At 43.6% G+C, this 19,385-nt stretch overlaps 1 protein-coding gene and 1 long non-coding RNA gene across 4 annotated transcripts; both read right to left on the bottom strand.

Annotated features, from left to right (window-relative positions):
• Nucleotides 1–12,389: 12,389 nt before the first annotated feature.
• Nucleotides 12,390–15,191, bottom strand: LOC146679166 (uncharacterized). 3 transcript variants are annotated; one of them, XR_014911986.1, is made up of 6 exons: nucleotides 15,151–15,191; nucleotides 14,898–15,029; nucleotides 14,414–14,477; nucleotides 13,903–14,055; nucleotides 13,446–13,536; nucleotides 12,390–12,851 (listed from the first exon to the last, which is right to left on the bottom strand). It is a non-coding gene; the product is annotated as an uncharacterized LOC146679166 (long non-coding RNA). The 3 variants fall into 3 exon arrangements; XR_014911985.1 differs by having other exon boundaries at nucleotides 14,898–15,181; XR_014911984.1 differs by lacking the exons at nucleotides 14,898–15,029; nucleotides 15,151–15,191 and having other exon boundaries at nucleotides 12,391–12,851; nucleotides 14,414–14,819.
• A 110-nt stretch (nucleotides 15,192–15,301) lies between these two features.
• Nucleotides 15,302–17,254, bottom strand: LOC146679165 (uncharacterized). The gene is made up of 4 exons (XM_085412724.1): nucleotides 16,688–17,254; nucleotides 16,293–16,564; nucleotides 15,733–16,232; nucleotides 15,302–15,645 (listed from the first exon to the last, which is right to left on the bottom strand). The coding sequence occupies exons 1-4, from the start codon at nucleotides 17,252–17,254 to the stop codon at nucleotides 15,302–15,304; spliced, it is 1,683 nt and encodes a 560-aa protein (XP_085268850.1).
• Nucleotides 17,255–19,385: the final 2,131 nt, after the last annotated feature.

Raw genomic sequence — 19,385 nt, 5'->3', positions numbered from 1 at the left:
TCTGAAAGCAGAAATCACTGTAAAACAAAAGCAGACATTTAACCCAACGTAACACAGATGATTTCATGAATTTTAAGTTAATTTGAGTTTTCTTTTACTTTTAGTCTTTTGATAAAGTCAAGATATTTTTGAAGTTGAATTCTGTGGCTGAAAGAAAATATCCATAATTGAAACGTGATTTTTTTTTATCCATTTAAGTTTAGGTGGTTAGATTGCACTTTTGATTTAACAAGGTTTTAAAGAGTTACAGGGAGTACTCTAACATGCTGTCTTTGTTCTTGGTACAAAATTGTTTGGTGTGCTTCATGTGTACCAAGGACAAATGATTCTTCCAAAAATACTACATGTGAATAGAACACAACTCTGGCTCCATAGTTAATTTCTTACATTTATTGAGCTAATTTTCAAATTTCAGCTAACAAAAAAGGTCAAGAGAAAACAGAGTAGAGAAAGAGACTGTTAACCAAAGAAGTGCAAGAGATGATAAAAACTATGGTAGTTACAAATGCCACTAAAGGAGTATAACAGTATGAGAAGTCACACCCAGTGCAACTTTACAACAACCTCATGATAACTTTAAGCTCAGGTGGGCAGAGGAACATTCAGCCAACTGAAGACATTTTAGGATAAGTGATAAAAACAGTAAAACATCTGTAGTCTCGATAAAACAAAGAGTTTTAAGGAGTCTGTTAATACTAGCATCACTGTAGTATCAAGAAATGTAGAAAAAGCTGAACTTTGTTGATTTCTGGCATAAGGCTTCATCTACCCAGACAAGAAAGCCGATAAACGAGCAGATTTGGTCCCAAGAGAAAGCAGGAATAGCCACAAAGGCACTCCAAGCAGAGCCAGTGAGCCAACTGGCAAAACCAGTCCGTCCCACGGCTGCTATACCTGGAAGCACAACTAGATCTTGGTTCAACTGGCGATCATTCTAGAAGTATGAAGAACTATCACCATTGTCTCCAATGTCTGGACTACCAAGTAGGAAAAGGTCTGGTGGTCATCAGCAATAGTGAGCACATCCTTCCTTGACCTGGCACAAGACCTGAAAGATCACATTGACCGTGATCACAATCTGGTCTTTCCAACAGAGATAATAGCAACTAATTTCACCTCATCTTGTGGTCATTTTTGCAGAAGATATTATCAAAGAAATACAGAAGACAGGGTACCTACATCACAACCCCAGCAAGGTTGTTACATCCTTCTTCAAACACAGAACATCGGGATTGTACCATCAAGTCCTATAAACGCTAATGATCTTTTTTAAAATGTGCTCGTAGAATACAGAGTCCCTGCCTGTCCCCAGAAGTCAGCGAAACACAGGACTTGAACTAACCTCAGCATACATCAGATGCTGTGGAGCCCTTTTCAATCAAAGCTTGGACTTCATTTTTATGTCTTACTTTTTAATTAGTTGCCTATTCTTTAACACTTCAGGCCTAACACTATCTCTTGGCAGATTTGTTTCAGTCTCAGTGATTTTATTGTGCCTTAGAGTTAGAGTACAGTCCAGGTTGCCCTGCTGTAGAAATTCTGGAAACGACTTGCTGCTCTCGCTTGTCTTTGTATCTTTCTACTCGCATTTCTTTCATTGTTGATGTCATTCATCTGACCAGTCTTTCCTTCTCTGCGTTTCCTTCTCATATGTTTGAAATTATTAATGTTTTCATCTCTAGTATTTGTACTTTAAATACGCTTCATGGTACATATGAAATTAGAGACTGACTTGGAAGGGCAATCAAAGCATTTTCTATTGAAAAGTAAATGGAAACAGATTTGTAGTTTTTGCTTATTTATTACAGTATCACCCTATTATTAGAAAACACTGTATTTAATTATCAGTGGGACTCTATTCGATCACAAACTAACAGCAGACTGACTCCTTTTTACTGCTGTTTTATTACCACCTTGGTACAAGGGGGTAACTTTGAAGAGAACATCTGATTATGAGCAGCCATTGACCTGGTCCTTGACTTCAAAGCGACCATTTGCAGTGTTCACATTTCACTTTGCATTGTATGTTTTCTTAAATTGGTAGTGTATATTGCACACTGTAGTGGCACACTAAAAATGAAACTACTACTAAGGACATGCTCACTATTGCTGACCACCAGACTTTCTCCTACTCTCACAAAAGGAGTTATACTTAGTAGTCCAGACATTGGAGGAGTGAGGCAATGGTGGTAGTTCTTCATAATTCTAGAATGATCGCCAGTTGAACCAAGATCTAGTTGTGCTTCCAGGTATGAGCCTTGCTTTCACTACACAATGCTGTCTAAAGTACAGTACAATATCAAACACAGAACAGAAACAGAAAAGGAAACCAAAAGAGAAAGAGGCTACTTGTTTTGCCTGCTTGTTCCTAGCTTTGCGCGAGTTCTGTAGCTCACCTGTTAACTTCTTACCTGTTAACATCCACCAGGTCACTGGTGGTCCTTTGAGGGTTAGGCTATCACTTGTTTTGTTTTTTGTTTGTTATGTTGCTATAAGATAAGAGTTTTTTCTAGAAGAGATACCTTTTAGATGAATTCTCTTGATTCTGAAACTACAAATTTTCTTATAAAAACCTTTTATATCTGGTTGTTCCATAAAGGCAAAAACCCTGTAAAAGTAGTAGGTGTGAACAGGTTCCTGTGTTGATTTTCATAAAGGTAAAACTGCATCAGCTTAGGTGAATCTGCAGCCTATGAAAACAGGGAAGACTAATCCTGCCTGACTACCTGACAACTAGACCCAGTCATGTAAATAAAAAGAGACTTGAAATCCTTTGCTCTGCTTTACAAAGGCAGCTCTGTTGGTATCATTATTGTAGCAAAGGAGCATCTTAATTCAATATAAATTTAAGTGTCTATTAATATGAGCAAGTGACAGTTTTTATTTTTATCTTTTTTAAACTACATCAACAACATTCCTGCAATTGTAACAAACTAGCAGGTGTTAAGAGTGTGAACCTGGGACAGACGTTCTCTCCATGGAAAGAGCTCCAGCACTGAGAGGACACAAAATACACCCGGGTTTGGTCTCTGCTTATAACCTTTCTTTTTTCAATATCTTTTACATTTTTGAAGTGGAAGGGAAGCTTTGAGTTACTCATCCTACAGTTTTTAGGATGAGCAAGGTTTCTTCCACAATGCTAATATATTAATATTTCATATACCTTCACCTTTGTGTAGGTGTAAAGCATCATTGGCGACAACTCCAATCGTTCTTCCAAGTCCTGGCAAGTCAGAAGAAAGAAAATAATTATTCTAGGTGACATACATTCAAAGCTATTTACATTTTTCCCCAAAAAGTAGGTTATGCCTTTCTCCAAATATGATGTTAGTTTTACAACCTATGATGACTTAGACTTTTAAAAAACTAAAAAAACTAAAAAGTTTTTGACTTAGACATTTAAAAAACAAGAGGTCATATTGGCAGAACTTCTTGAGTATAAAAGTTTTTAGAAACTTTTGTCAGAGAAAGTGGATGTGTACACGAGCAAAAAGCCCCACAAGGGTACCCTTCATGGGAGCTGCAGGGACAGTTGATTATTAGCAGCGTACTGGATCAGTCTTTCTTTGAAAATGAATAAAGCCCTTAGCACAGCAGGTATATTCGGTAGAGTAAGATCCCGAGGGGCACGGAATACAGGTATTCGAACATCACTAACAGAGAAGGAGGAGCGCTGTGGTTGAAGTTGGATCTTTCCCAAGGGTCTTAGACCTTCAGAGCAACAGTATCCAGCCTTTTAAAGAAAAAAACACTCTGTCACCAGCAGATATAAACAGTTTGGATATTCATTTTGTTGGGAAAAAAAGACAGCGTGCAGAAAGTGGTGCTAAAAAAAATCTGTCACATTTTACATAATAAAGGGTTTTTGCTAGACCCTGATCTTTGCCTGACATCAGGAAGATGAGATTTGCAGACGGTCAGTACTCTGGTTATGTTTGTGTGTACCGCAAACATAACCAGACACATACACCAGATTCCTGTCACCTTCCATGTATGTCTCACATGGCTGGGGAGAAATCTGGGGAAGGTCACGAGCCGTTTGATATTCAGGACGAGCGGCCCGCCAGAGCTTCGCTGCCAATGGAAACTGACAGCACACCATCAGCAGAACCATCAATCACATGAGAGCAGAGAGTTTGGAAACATCAAGGTCCCCTGGGATGCTTTCACGAGAAAGAAAGGAGGGAGGTTTGCCATTCACACGAACCTCTGTGAGTTCATTGAGTGAGCAGAAATCGCATCTAAAAAACCCGTCTGACTGATTCATGTGTTTTATTACGTTTGTCCCTTTGCATCGTTGTCCCAAAACACTGGCGCTGATTCCAGTTTCCTTACAATAAGTTATTATGCATACTGTGTGACAGCACACATCTCTTTCATTCTTATGTGTACATCAAGATATTCATTGGAGTTATGTGTGTCAGGTACAGTCAGTGAGTAGCTGGACAAAAATCCAGATCTTTTTATGCAGCATCAGTACTCGCCCCCACTTAAAAAAAATTGTTCCAGTGTTGCCCATCTAAACTTCCATAGCTTACTCATGTAAACAAAGTATGTATGTCCTGTTAATACAAATTTTTTACTGGATTTTTACTGAATATCAAACGCAGCGCTCTACAGGCGGACTGACAGATTCCCTTGGATTACATAAGCTGGTAACAGAGGGTTTCACTAGCGTGATTTATTATCCAAAGCTGAACAGCAACGAAAGGGGGGGAAATCCATTTTTTGCTCTTATTGGTCAGTCTCATGGAAGTGGTGGAAACATTGTTGAAAACTACAATTCTGTTAGGATGATGTCAGGTATCTGAGATGTAACATTGATTGGCTCAGGGCACTCTGCTCCCTCAACAGCCTCATATGCATCATGTCATAGTCTGCGTGGGTCTCTGTAGTTATTCAGCAGCAGCCCTGCTCCTCTGGGTGGAGACTGGTTGCTCCTTCCTGGCCGGCCACCTGGGGGCAATTATTCCAGCAGCATATAAGACCTGCGTGCTCAATTAGTCATCGCCTGAGTGTCTGCTAACCCATGTTAGTCAGTGGTGTTACTATCGCTCAGTCCAGATCTAGAGTGAACATTTACTTGTTTTTCCAGTCTTCATAGTGGGCTCGTGGAGTGGGTTTCTTGCCTCAGTCATCCCTGCTTACCTGGACCTTGGTCACCTGCTGCTGGTAAATCATTGCTAATTCTTTTGTCACTTACCTGCCTGCCTCCCTGTGCCTCGGCCTCATGCTCACCTGGACCTTGGGCTCCACCCGTCCTCTCTTGCTTCCCTCCACCTGTAACCAAGTAAGGTGACTCGGTTTGACTTTGGGAACTCGCTGATTTACTGCTGGACCACTCTGACTGTGTTCTCCTCTCATTTCAGTGCCCCGGTTTCTTCATAGTATCCCCCCGGCTCAGCTTCCACCCCCAACAGTCACAGCTGTACCACTGTATTCTAGAGCTGACTAGTTTTATCTTACATGTCTTAGTTTTGATAGCACGCCAACTAATATAGTGCCATAGTTTAAATTTGGATTTTATGTTTACCTCGTGGGAAAATAAACTTTTGTTCACCTTGCTTACGGTTTGGATCCCACGCTTGTGACCATCTCATTTTCCTCTGGCCGCTGGGCCACAACACATACAGTAGATTCAATCAATTTTATTCATACAGCACCAAATCACAACAGTCACCTCAAGGTGCTTTATACTTTAAGGTAGACCCTACAATAACACATACAAAGAAAAGCCCAACAATCATATGACCCCCCTATGAGCAAGCACTTTGGTGACAGTGGGAAGGAAAAACTCCCTTTTAACAGGAAGAAACCTCCGGGAGAACCAGGCTCAGGGAGGGGCGGGATAAAAGACATGCATTCCTATCAATGTAAGTGATTTTATTTTTGTTTAATAGGCAAAAAAAATATCAGCATGTGCAGACTCCATGGGTTGATGGTGTAAGTCAGAGTTCTTAAACTAGGGTTGTTTGGAAGCCTGATGACAGAGACAAAAATCCTGCTTTGGGTTAAGATGCGATTAGGTAAAATAAAATGATTGCTGCTTTTTTACAGGTCTGTTCCCTTTGTTGTAGGCACGAAACACAGCTCATAGTGAAATATAAATTTCAAAGTCATACTGTTTGTAAGGAACGACCAGGACGATTGATATTCAGCTTTGCTCATGAGATGGGGCATTTATGGAAGTAGATTCGAGTTACGTTTTGTTACGAGCACCTGTCGGAGACTCCCAACAGTAAATAGAAAAGTCATTCTTAGAGTGTTACTGTATGTGTGCATTACCAACGTGCTGCATGTTTAAAATGATCATCATGTCAAACACTCACAGCATCTGCTTATTGAAGTCATCCTTATCTCCAGGCAAACTGGCACACAAATCCCCAGAAATGAATCCTAATCTGAGAGATCTGAGGCAGGATTTAGCATTGCTTGTTTAAGTCAGTGTATCCAGGACCACACTAGCTGTTTTAATTATAGAAACCAATTTGACTTAGACACTATCTCTGCTTTATTTCATGCACATCAGAGAATTAAAACTTTCTTAGTAACTTCTGCTAAAATATTTCAAAACTGTTCTTTAATCTGCACCTCGTATGTCAACATTGTGCCCGCAGGTTTATTTTGCCATGTAAGTGGTTTCTTGAGAGGCTGAGCGGCAGGCTACTGTAACTCCTTGGAGAACACTGCTCAACAGTTGAAGTGATGTCACGTCATCTCCTGTCAGTCTTTGTTCTTTTAGCCTGTAGAACAGCAAAATATGAAATCGTTGCAGCTGCGAGAGCTATGAAGTCTGATGCCCCGAGCATCTTTGTGTCTGTGTGTGAGACAGAGTTCATGTCTTACGCTGCTGTCAGCTTCTTTTAAAGAAGGCAAGAAATCCTGAGAGTGACAGAAAACACAGTGTGACTGATACATCTGCAGATTTATTTACTATAATAGCAACACTGAGCCCATTTCCTCTGTCAGACTTTGTTGGTTGAGGACACAAATACTTGATCTGTGTTTGCTGAAGGTTTAAGCTCTTTAAGACACTGAATGTGCATCGTGTGTTGGCTTTATGTCTTTAACTCTTATTCTTATTCTGCTTATGACTTTACTCAGACATATTTTTATTATTTATTTTTGTTTGGTGCTGAACATTTTAGAAATTTGTATAATGTGTGGTACGAGACACTGATGGACCTCTTTAACCAAACAGTCATCTTGTCTACAGCGTCATGGGGAAGTAGCACTCTAGTCCTGCTCGTGGGTTCATTGACAGCCAGAAAAAAAATCCCTTTTACAGTCAAACTTTCAGAATATTATCTGTAATTAGGTCACAGCCTTTTAAGTGTCGCTTCTTTGGCTGTCTTTATTGGCAGGCACACTGTGGGTAAAAACATCCTACATCAATACTCCTTAATCTATCTGTCAATATGACTGCATTCAGACTCATTCTGCGTGACAGGCGAGAAAGAAAATGTTCCCAGGCCTTATCTGGTAAGAGCAGGGTGTTTGTTCAGACAACAGATGAACGTTAAATTGCTCATTATGAGTAACTGAAGCGAGAACCTCACCTTCATTTAAGAAGAACGCAGGTTTAGTTTAACTGCTGCTCGACTCAGCGGTATCACTAAACGCACATATCACCAAACAGAGCTCTTTAACAGAGTATTAATCGCTTACATTAGAGTCATGTAGATCAATAGTAAAAAGAAAAGGAAATGTAGTAGCAATATTCCAGCACTGGAAACAAATTAAACACAGTGAGAAGTTTGCAGCCTGCTACACAAACTAGTTTTTGGTCTGTGTGGACAGCTCCCCTTCATAACAACCACAGGGGGTGAATGTTTTTTTAAAAGCATCTTTTGGATCCTTGTCAGCTTTAAAGTCAGGAGTGTGGCTGCTTTGGCTGATTGGTTTATGAACACATGGAGCTGTAACTGTATGCTAGGCTCTACCACAGTTAATACGAGTCACTGAACTTAACCTCTCCACTGTTAGCTTAGCATCCTGTCATTCAAATATGGCTTAAAACAAACAAACAAGCAAAAACACACGGTGGAACCCAAACACGATTTCTGAAGATTCAGGACATCAAAAAGTCCAAAGTAATGAGTGACATCACAATGGTGTCATCAGACTCATAGACTTATAAACAGTCAATGAGTCACATCTAAATGTAGGGAAGGAGCAGGTGGAGCACCACACCCACTCTGGGTTTTTTTGCACACCTCTTATAATTTATAATTTCTTTTTATTCATAATTTCTTATGTAAACTGTTATTTGCACATTTTTACTATAAATTTCTAAGATAAAATCTGTACATTTTTGTAGTAATCTATAACACTGTAAATCTTACTGTCATTAAACGGTCGGGCATTGCACAGAAATAAGCGTTTCACCACATGTCATACTGTGTATGGTTGTGTGTGTGAAAAATAAAATTTGAATTTGAAGCAACAGTAGGAGGAATTAAAGGGCCCACAGGGCTGATTATTTCACAGTAATCGTACAGATTCAAAAGAAAAAATTATGTTTTAATGTTTCCTTTTGGAAAGCCATGTGGTGTTGGAAGAAAGGAGGACCCAAAATGACTGATGATACGAGTGGCGTTTATTTACAAGTGGTGGAGTGGCAAAACAGGCAGTGAGGGAAGACCTAAACTGGGAAAACTAAATAATAAACCAGAGAACATACGAAACGGGGTGAGTGGCAGAGAGACGCAGACGAGGAACAGGACACCGTGGAACACAGACGAACTGGCAACAGTCAGGAGAACACACAGGGCTTAAATACACGCACCAGTAATCAGGGGATGAGAGACAGGAAGGCAACACACCAGGGAGAAGTCAGAGCTGACGGGACAGGGGAAACGTAACCTGAACACACTCACACGAGACGGGGACCTTCAGAATAAAACAGGAAACTCAGACACAGAGAACCAGACAAGACACTGAACTAAACAGACAGATTCACAAACAGACAGTGTGACACCATAGACAGACAGAACACAGAAGTGGGACCAGGGCAGGCACAGAACAGAAACCTAACAAATAGCGAATCATAACAGAATACCTACTCAGGATAGACAAAAGCATAAAGAAACACAAAACACTGAGTCGGCAGACTCAGGACCATGATACTTTTGTTTGAGTTTTTTTCACATTAATGGTCTGTGTACACACGGACCACACTCTGCTGTGATAAATGTATTATAGACTTGCTGCTGTGCTGGGGATCGCTTTCCTGTTGCATGATCCAGTCTTGACCAAGCTTTAGCAGTCAGACAGACTGCTCATGTTTGACCCTAAAATACTCTGGTAAACAGTTAATTACCAAATGATCACCCCTCCACCACCGTGCTTGACAGAGGTGTTTGACTTTGGTCCCGTCAGTCCAAGGGACGTTGTTCCACAGGTCTTGTGGTTTGTTCAGATGTAAGCCTCTGTAAGCCACGCTGCCATGTTCTTTATAGAGAGAAGAGGCTTTCTTGTGACAACCCCTTCAAACATGCATATTCAGAGTGTTTCTAATTGTGCCTACACGAACGTTTGAACAGTCTGACCATGGGATATATTTTCTGGGAGGACTCCATCATTGTGTGAATACACATACGATTGCTCCAGAAAAGCAAAGCTGCCAAAACATCAGTGGTCTCACATTTGCTGATGACCAATCAGGTGCATCCGATTATCAGCACATGGCTGATAATTTACCCCTTTAATTCTTATGGGGGCAATAAGAATGTGCTTAATTTTTCATACTGGGCTGCATAAAGTCCAGCGAAAACGTTCTTCACATGACTGTACTTTGGCGTTAGGGTTGTTGTTTTTGTTACATGTTTTGTTCTCACGTTTGAAATGATTGATGTGAAATCTGCAATCTCCTTCAGATTGTGCAACTCTGCAAATAACTCAAAATGATCTTTTAAACCCAGATTAGGCCTTCCTCGACACCTCGATCGGAGGTAAAAAACCAGCCACATATACATTTTGTACATATCTTTCACTAAGTAAACATGCTGGGTGAAGAAAACATTTGATTTTTGCTCCCCACCCCAACCAGCATGAAAGCCCTCCTTTGTCATCTTCATTCTCACACCTCCGCTGTGGTGAAATGTCACAGCTGTTACACCCTGTGACTCATCATCACTGTGACAGGCTGACATTTGCTTCCTCCGTTGTTGCCCTCATCTGCAGCTTCTTATCTCTTAATACAGCGGGCTGCCCCTGCTCTGTTATTCAGTCTGCATTATCAGGGCGCAGACAGGATGAACATGCATGGAGACAGGAAACGTGCAGCAGCAGCAGCTTCACACAAGAGGATGGTACAGAGAAGAGAAATGATCAGGAGGCAGAAACAGATGGTAGACAGTGCAGATGGATAACTACCCAGTCTTGTTTAGACTACAGTAATGAAGCACTCCTGGTGAAAATAAGAAGCTCGGTGTATTTTCCTATGGCAGCTTTCACAGTCGGTGTTATATCTGCAGCAGTAAAAGTATTAAATAGAGACATCTACATGTACATCAGAGGGCTGATGGGTCATTTTTTCAGCACTCAATGAGTAGAGCCGTAGGGATACAACTGAAAGCAAAGTTAATGGATTCTCCCGAGGTTACAGGGAGGAACTAAACACATTTACAGTGACACTGACTGCACAACTGTTTGGGTTAATGGTGGTCAGCTATGCCCCACAGATGAAGGTCACCTCTGTGAATGTGAAGCAGCACTTGTTTGAAATCAGTTCTCACACTGGCTTTGTGAAAGACAACAAACCAAAACATAAATGCAGTGTCTGTGTGACCTATACAGACTGGATATAGTTGAAAATATTCTGTCATGGTCCCCGTGTCTACCCAGCCGGTGTCACGGTCTGGCTGGCAGACTGTGGGGATGTGGGGAAGGAGGACCCAGGCGCGGAGCTCAAAGTTCAAGCAGTGCGTTTATTTACAGAGGGTGATATCAAACAACAATAAATCCCCGTGTTTTTCCCCAGACTCCCGTGTCGTGTCCTCCAAGTGCTCTCTGCTCCCGTGTCTGCACTCCCGGTGCTCGCTGCTCCTTAAGCCTTCCACGCTCCTCCTGCGGGAAACAATAGCGGCAGCAGTCAGGACACTGAACAATGGCAGGCATACACTACACGACCAAAACCTAAACTGGGTAACTAACGTGGAGTCCCAAGCAATGATCCCGCGTCGGTGGGAGCTCCAAGACTCTCTTAAGTAGCTCCCCCGACGAGGCCTGATCAGCAGCAGGTGTGTGGCTTCGGGTGTGGCCAGTCCCCTTGCAGGGCCACACCCTCCAGGCCTGACGCCGCCTATAAACAAGTGCTCAGCCACCCACACACACACATATACACTGAAAAAAATATGTTGTTGGATTTACTTAATTCAATGGTGGACATTTGTTGCACACAGATGTTTTGCTTTGGCAGCAACTTAAACAATTGAATTAAATTAACACAATTTATTCATGTTCAATAAACTTGTGCAATTTGTGTTGATAAAATGTGACTTAAACATGTTTTGATGAAGTAATTTGAGCTCTTGGAATATTTTAATCCTTCACAATTTTCTCACGTTATCCCAACACAATTCAATAACTTTTACCCAATACTACTTGGTCACTTAAATACTACATGTTATCTTCAAATTACATTTTGCTATTATATTCTAGTATCAAATACACAATTTTCAAATGGAGGCCTTATAACAGATTGTATTGTTCTCTTCCAAGATGGTTGCTGGCATCCACCAGTAACCTTTCAAAACAACATGTCTAATTTCACTGCAGTAGGTAAAGAATTAAACTGACATTACTCCTCTACTGAATCTATATAAATCAACAGTTAAATAATGTCAGTTCTTCCGTGTTCTCTGGAATCAATCACAGCAAAGAAATTGGACTGTTTCTTTTGAAAAATGTTGGGAAAGAACAATACAAAACATTCTATTTAAGGCCTCTAACGTCAAGATTCAGTTAAACAACAATTATAACTAAACAATTTGAGGTAATGTTAGTTTCCATTAACATTAAATTAGGTTACTGAATTGGCAAACACCTTCCTATTAACACTACCCATTTTACCCCAATAACTAAAGAAATTAGCACTTGCAGGTCAAAACCTTTATTCAAGAGACGCAAAAATAACATTGATACAGTGACTGTCAAAAATTACAGCACTGATCATACTGTGACATCTTGGTTCAAAACAGCACACTTAGAAATATTCAACGTTCTTTACTTCAACTGAATGAAACTGAAAATACCATTTCACACGACCCATATGGGATATTTAGACTGTATAACTGTTCACGCTACATCTCTTCACTAGTAAAAGAAAGAAAAAATACAAAGAGAAATTTAAAAATGCTGCCAAACAGACAAACAGAACTTGTACAGAGCAAAAGGAAAAACAAACAACAACAAAAAACGGCTCGTCCTCATGGCAGTTGCAGAGTATATAAAAATGAACCCTGCGATCCGTTCCTGGAATTGAGCTTCAAAAATGCAGCAGAACAAGTGTGAGATTTAAATGTCCTCTCACCTAGAGCTGGTCACCTCACATGCATAACAGTGAGCTTCGTTGCAGGAGCAGTTTTGTCTTAGTTGTGAGCTTTTCTTGAGAGCTGAGTTGCATCCAACTCCATTACCACCCATTGAATCACCTCAAAAGTGTAGCAGAGTTGTGATGGGTAACTCATGTTGAAGGAATAAAAAAGGTCCAAACAGCATGGCTACTGCAAAGGTCACGTTATCCAGATCTTGAAGAACAACATCAGAAAAGTCATTGCCTGCTGCATCCTCTGGAGACAGATGTTCATTGTGGTTTTCTCAATCTGTGCAGTGGCCTCAGTCAAGTCCTGGTTAAACACAAAACATTTCTTTAAGATTCCTTTTTAAACTCATCTCTTTTGAATCTACCAGTTCTAATGTTAGAGTAATTTAAACCAATGCAAGCAACATAGTAAATAGCTATAGCCAAAGAGTGGTCTGCCATGCTGCCATTCATGGTCTAACAGAGTTTCTAAGAGAGGGTGAAAAACATAATAATTTCAAATGCTTTACATTAGTTTTTGTTAGAAAGACACCGGCCCATCAGAAATCCAGGTTATGTCACTCAGAAGATGTTAGAATTTAGACTTTCAGCCCCACAATTTGGTTAGCTGTTGGTCAGTTGGTCATTTTTTCAAACAAAAGCTAATATAAATAGTGGTGGGATTTTCCTTTGTTCATTAGAATGACAAATTTAAAGTTTTTTCACACTGATGTGACCCCTAATACAGGGGTGGGGATGGGGCCTCAAGGGCCGGCGGCCGAGTTCACTACCAGGCCTCATGTGAACTTCAAATTATTAAAGAGGACTACTGGTCCTAACCAGTCCAATGAGGATCAAGTGGATAACTAAATGCATTTTTAAATGTTGCAAAGCCACAATCTACCCATAAAACACTCACCATGAACTCCTGCACCAAGATGTTGCAATTGTCTTTCACACAGATGCGGAGCACTTTGATGAGGGACTCCGAGCATTAATGTCATCCTTGACTATTATAACAAAGAAAACAGAGATTTGTGAACTTTTCAGTAGCACAGAAGAAAATGATCCCAGACAAAAACTCTTGACTTTTTAAACCAGTCAACATGCAACACCAGCATCTACAAAGCAATATCAAAAGTTCCTGTTTGACATCAACTTTATGGATATATAGTTTCCAGAACATTTATTTTTAAAAAAAGATAATTTTTTCTCAGTGGGCCAGTAAATGCATGACGAAAATTATGGCATCCTTTTAGTGGAATCATTACTCACAGGTAATAGTTGACTGTTTCAATGGATGTAGCATAAAAATCTTTTACTGACCTAATGCAATACATATACACTTTGTAGTTAAAGAATTTTAAAGTTCTTACTGTCATTATGGCAGCTACATCCTTTAGCTTTGTGCCCTGTTCCCCTGATCACTTTGCAAACACTTTCAGCAGACTGTCAGAGAAAAACTCAGCTCCGTCAGAAACCTTGACTGTAAAGGCATGGTTGGGATGCACTGGAATGCTGCATTTTATCTGAAATGACATAAAATTATTTTGAAATAACAGCAGGCACTGTGCTTGGTTAATCAGTAATGTTTTGTTGAATAAAAACTGTGTTTCCAGCTCTTATGGGATTAAAAAAAATCCAAAGATGTTTGTTTCTGATTTGCAACCCAACAACCCACAAGTTACAACCTCATTTCAGTTCAAGTGTGCATTAATGCGAGTCCAGTAATCACCTTTCTGGCAATACATACAGGTATAAGTTAAACCTATGGCAGATTTTGGATCTCTCAGTTGTATTAATAGGGTGAGTATGCATGCACCTAATAATTATAAAAAACCTATTATAATTAAGTTACAGAAACGAAAATAGAATATACTTTCTTACCATAACACCTTGAACCCACAATCCATCAGCTGACTCCTGGTGAAATGCAGAATAGAGGTCATCTCTCAATGTGCAGCAAAAAAAACAAAAACAAAAACAAAAGGACAGCAGGTGAGGGCAGGAGGGGTAGGGATGTAAGCTAGCATAATGCCGCTGATGATATTAGCTAAAGCTGTTCAATGTCCAAAATCTCACTAACACCACGGTGCAGTAAATACACAATGTAACTGAAGAGTCAGTTGACAAATCTATTCACACAGAAAACCAAATTATGTTATGAGTGCCTCGTAATTAGGTTTAATGTGATATTACGGCTCTTGTGCCAAAGACAAATTCAAATGAAAAAGCGCCAATTCTTTGACAACAGATAAAACAGCAAATAAGCTAACGGCTCTTTTTTAGCATGTTACATGGCTACACTCTAGACGTTTAACTACATTTGGCTGAAATATGGTAAAAATGAATTCAAAAAATCAAGACATACCAAAAACGTAGAGTTGGCTGCTCGACTTGACTGAGATGGATGCCTTTTTTAAACCACGATCCAAAGCCCGCGAGATGAAATCACGCGTGGTTTCACGAGATTTAACGTTGCTATCTTATTGACTTACTTCACCTGAACATGATATGAACAATTTAATACACCCTTTCTGCATATCATGTAGTTTTTACACTATATAGTTACATTTAACTTTAAAACATGAGGCAATTGTGTTAAATGCATGCAAGATGCTTACATAAATCCAAGAGATGGCCAGTCCCTTTTTTTCAGTGTACACAAGCACAGAGAAGGGGAAGCAACACCAAAATACACAACAATAACACAGGTCCATGACTGCCCAGGGGTCCTGGGTCGCCCAGTCCCAGGACCCTGACAGTACCCCCCCTCTAAGGGTCGGCTCCCGACGACCCAAAAACACAAACCAAAAACAACAGTACAACCAACCCAGGGCGGGCGGTGGGAGGTCCAGGACGGAGGGCCAGAACAAAAACGAGCAACAACCACCAAAGAAATAACCCCCCCAAGGTCACAGTCCCAAAATCCGACCGCGCATCCGGCAGCGGAGCAAAAAAGAAAAAACGCCACAAAACAGTCTCAGGCGGCCCATCAACACAACAGTTCAGGAGTTCACAAGAGTTCAGGGGGCCTACCTCGAGTCCAATGGCGGCGACGTTGCAGCTCCGGCGGACGGCCACGGGTCCGGCAGCAGCAGAAAAACAGTTCTGGGGGCCTGCCACTGCTCCAGTGGCGGCGGCACTGCTGCCCCTCCGGTGGCGAGCCCCGGGCCCAGTAGTGGCGGCGCTGCTCCCCAGGCGGCCTGCCGGGCTCCAGTGGCGGTAGCGGCGCTGCTGCTCCTCCGGTGGCCTGCCCCGTGTCCGACGGCGGCAGCGCTGCTCCCCAGGCGGCCTGCCCGGGATCCAGTGGCGGCGGCGTCGCAGCTCCGGCGGGTGGCCACGGGTCCGGTGGCGGCGGCGTCGCAGCTCCCGCCTCAGCACAACCCACGATTCCCGATATGGCGGCCGGGCTGCTGGACGTGGCGGCCGGGCTGCAGGACGTGGCGGCCGGGCTGCAGGACGTGGCGGCCCCTCCGGCACGCTGACCTCCAGCTCTGGCTCCGCGGATCCCTCCGGACCTCCGAGCTCCTCCGGTGGCAGCGCGGGCTCACCAGGCTCGCTGAGCTCCTCTGCCGGCAACGCCGGTCCCTCCGGCTCGTTGAGGTTCGCCAGTAGCGGTGCGGGGTCCTCAGTGGGTGGCTTGCTGAGCTGCTCCGGCTCGCTGTGCTCCTCCAGCATTAGCTCGCTGGGCTCCTCCCGCTCGCTGAGCTCCTGCTCGGGCATGCTGAGCTCCTCCGGCTCGCTGAACTCCACAGCTGGCGACGCGGGCTCCTCCCGCTCGCTGAGCTCCCGCTCGGGCATGCTGAGCTCCTCCGGCTCGCTGAACTCCACAGCTGGCGACGCGGGCTCCTCCCGCTCGCTGAGCTCCTGCTCGGGCTTGCTGAGCTCCTCCGGCTCGCTGGGCTCCTCCGGCTCGCTGGGCTCCTGCTCGGCCAGCGCGAGCTCCGGCTCCGGCTCGCTGAGCCGCAACTCGGCTGGCAGCGCGAGCTCCTCCGGCTCACTGAGCTCCTGCTCCGGCTCGCAGGGCTCCTCCGGCTCGCTGGGCTCCTGCTCGGCCAGCGCGAGCTCCGGCTCCGGCTCGCTGAGCCGCAACTCGGCTGGCAGCGCGAGCTCCTCCGGCTCACTGAGCTCCTGCTCCGGCTCGCAGGGCTCCGCAGCTGGCAGTGAAAAAGAAATTAGGACGGTGGCTGCAGGCAGATGAGACGATGGCGGTGTTACAGCTGCAGATGGTGAAGAAGCAGCGGGTGGTGTGGAGACCTCTGACCGAGGTGATGTTACCTGCGCCGTCAGCTCGTCCACTGCAGACAAAAACACAGATGGTGAGGGAAATGGAAAATTGTCCGTACTACTCACCACAGCCGGCTCTTGAGATGACCGTGGATGTGGCTGCGGTGAGGAACGCCGGCGGCGCGAACGTCGTTTCCGAGTAGACGTCGGGGCCGGCGTCTCAGGCTGTGAATCCACCAGCTGACCGGGCCGGTGAGCAGCCTGAACAGGAGAGTGGAGGTGGAGCGTGTTAACCAGGAAGTCCGTGATGATCGGGTAGAGCGTATCCAGTACCCACGGGAAGCAAGACACCGTCTCTTTCAGCCGCTTCTCCACAGTGCGATGAAATCTTTCCTCGTGCGCCTCCAGCAAAAGGTCACAGAGTCTATAAACTTTATCCGTAACCTCCCTCCTGAATCTCTCCGATGAGTCCGCTGGGTCCATGCCGGGCGGGATCATTCTGTCACGGTCTGGCTGGCAGACTGTGGGGATGTGGGGAAGGAGGACCCAGGCGCGGAGCTCAAAGTTCAAGCAGTGCGTTTATTTACAGAGGGTGATATCAAACAACAATAAATCCCCGTGTTTTTCCCCAGACTCCCGTGTCGTGTCCTCCAAGTGCTCTCTGCTCCCGTGTCTGCACTCCCGGTGCTCGCTGCTCCTTAAGCCTTCCACGCTCCTCCTGCGGGAAACAATAGCGGCAGCAGTCAGGACACTGAACAATGGCAGGCATACACTACACGACACGACACGACCAAAACCTAAACTGGGTAACTAACGTGGAGTCCCAAGCAATGATCCCGCGTCGGTGGGAGCTCCAAGACTCTCTTAAGTAGCTCCCCCGACGAGGCCTGATCAGCAGCAGGTGTGTGGCTTCGGGTGTGGCCAGTCCCCTTGCAGGGCCACACCCTCCAGGCCTGACGCCGCCTATAAACAAGTGCTCAGCCACCCACACACACACATATACACAAGCACAGAGAAGGGGAAGCAACACCAAAATACACAACAATAACACAGGTCCATGACTGCCCAGGGGTCCTGGGTCGCCCAGTCCCAGGACCCTGACAGCCGGCCCCGCAAGGCTACATGTGTTTTCTCTCTCTCTCTCTCTCCTTCACTGCTCTGCCTGGGCGGAGCTCACTGTGGGCTCCGCCCTTGGCCCACACACCTGTTCGCAATTAGCTATCATTACCTTTCCACTATTTAAGGCCGGGATGCAGACCTTCTCATCGCTGGATGATTGTGCAAGACACGTTAGTGATCCTCTCATCTCCCGTGAATCTGTGCTTGAGTGTTTGTGACTTGTGAATAATTTCCCTCTCCTGTGTGATAGTTTTCCTCCCCGGACCTGTGACCTTCCTGCTGCGCAAACGTGTGTAAGTTTGCACGTGGAGATGAGAAAGAGTGTGAGAGAGCTTCAATTTCCCCTCTCACTGTATATATTCTGCACTGGTGTTGTAAATAAACTGTGTTTGGAAACGTCAACCTGCTCTGCGCTTGAGTCCCTGCTATCAACCGTGACACATTCTCCTTGTACCCAGCAGAAATTAGCATAGGTTTAGTAGAATGGTAAACTTCAGTAAGTTTAAAAACCCACTACAGTAAACATCACAGTTACAGCAAAAAGAAACTGTTGTCAGAGTGAGGGTGGTGGATCATGGTCACCTTACTGTTCATGCACATTCATAAACTTCTATAGTATCAGCAAAATAGCTGATTTCAGCTGGCTCAGATAATAACTCAACACAATAATGCTCAATGCCCAATGAATGGTTAATAAGCTGTTGTTCCTGAATAGCATTTATCCAGATGAACCTGATGTCAAATACGTGCTCTCTAAAAGGGAAGTATCAGAGTTTAAAATCGGAGCTATGCAGCTTGCTACTGCTGTGGGGCTCACCTTACACTGACACCAGAGAGATTCCCAATAGGGATAATAAATGCTAAGAGAATCCTGATGTGGGTGTTGATCAGAACGTACCATCCAAGCAATTCGTTCATCCTTATCTAAAGCAATGTAGTGTGTGTGTGTGTGTGTGTGTGTGTGTGTGTGTGTGTGTGTGTGTGTGTGTGTGTGTGTGTGTGTGTGTTTTTAAAGGGAAACAGAATCAGTAAACTAAGCACACCAGTTATGAAATCTCTTCTGTTTACACTATATTTGCGGGAAATATACGCCACTGCACCAGATCTGTCATGCTGGTCTATTAAGATCTATCCGCAGATATGCATTCTGACTACAGTTCGTCTAGGCCAGGGGTGTCCCATTTTATAAATAGAATATAGCCGCACTTCAACTTTTGCTTGAGTGTATTGATCTTCTTAGTTTCAACACCAGGGGGAGCTGCTGTTGATCAAGGCAGTTGCTCCACCAAAAAGGACATCACAGAAGAAATTTACCCCTAAGTTACTAAACATGGCAGAACCAAAGAAGCCAAAGGTAGAAAGTGAGTGCAGAAAATTTCAGACATAGTGGGAGAGTGAATATTTCTTCAAAGAATTCAAGGGGAAGTGTGCCTGTTTGATCTGCACTGAAACTGTGGCAGTTATGAAAGAGTATAATGTACGACGTCATTATGAAACCAAACATCAGGCC

This window comes from Rhamphochromis longiceps, linkage group LG1, assembly GCF_057381845.1.
Source record: "Rhamphochromis longiceps isolate RC_006_pf linkage group LG1, R_longiceps_female_GT1.1, whole genome shotgun sequence".
Classification (NCBI taxonomy): domain Eukaryota; kingdom Metazoa; phylum Chordata; class Actinopteri; order Cichliformes; family Cichlidae; genus Rhamphochromis; species Rhamphochromis longiceps.
This window is presented reverse-complemented; position numbering and strand designations above follow the sequence as displayed.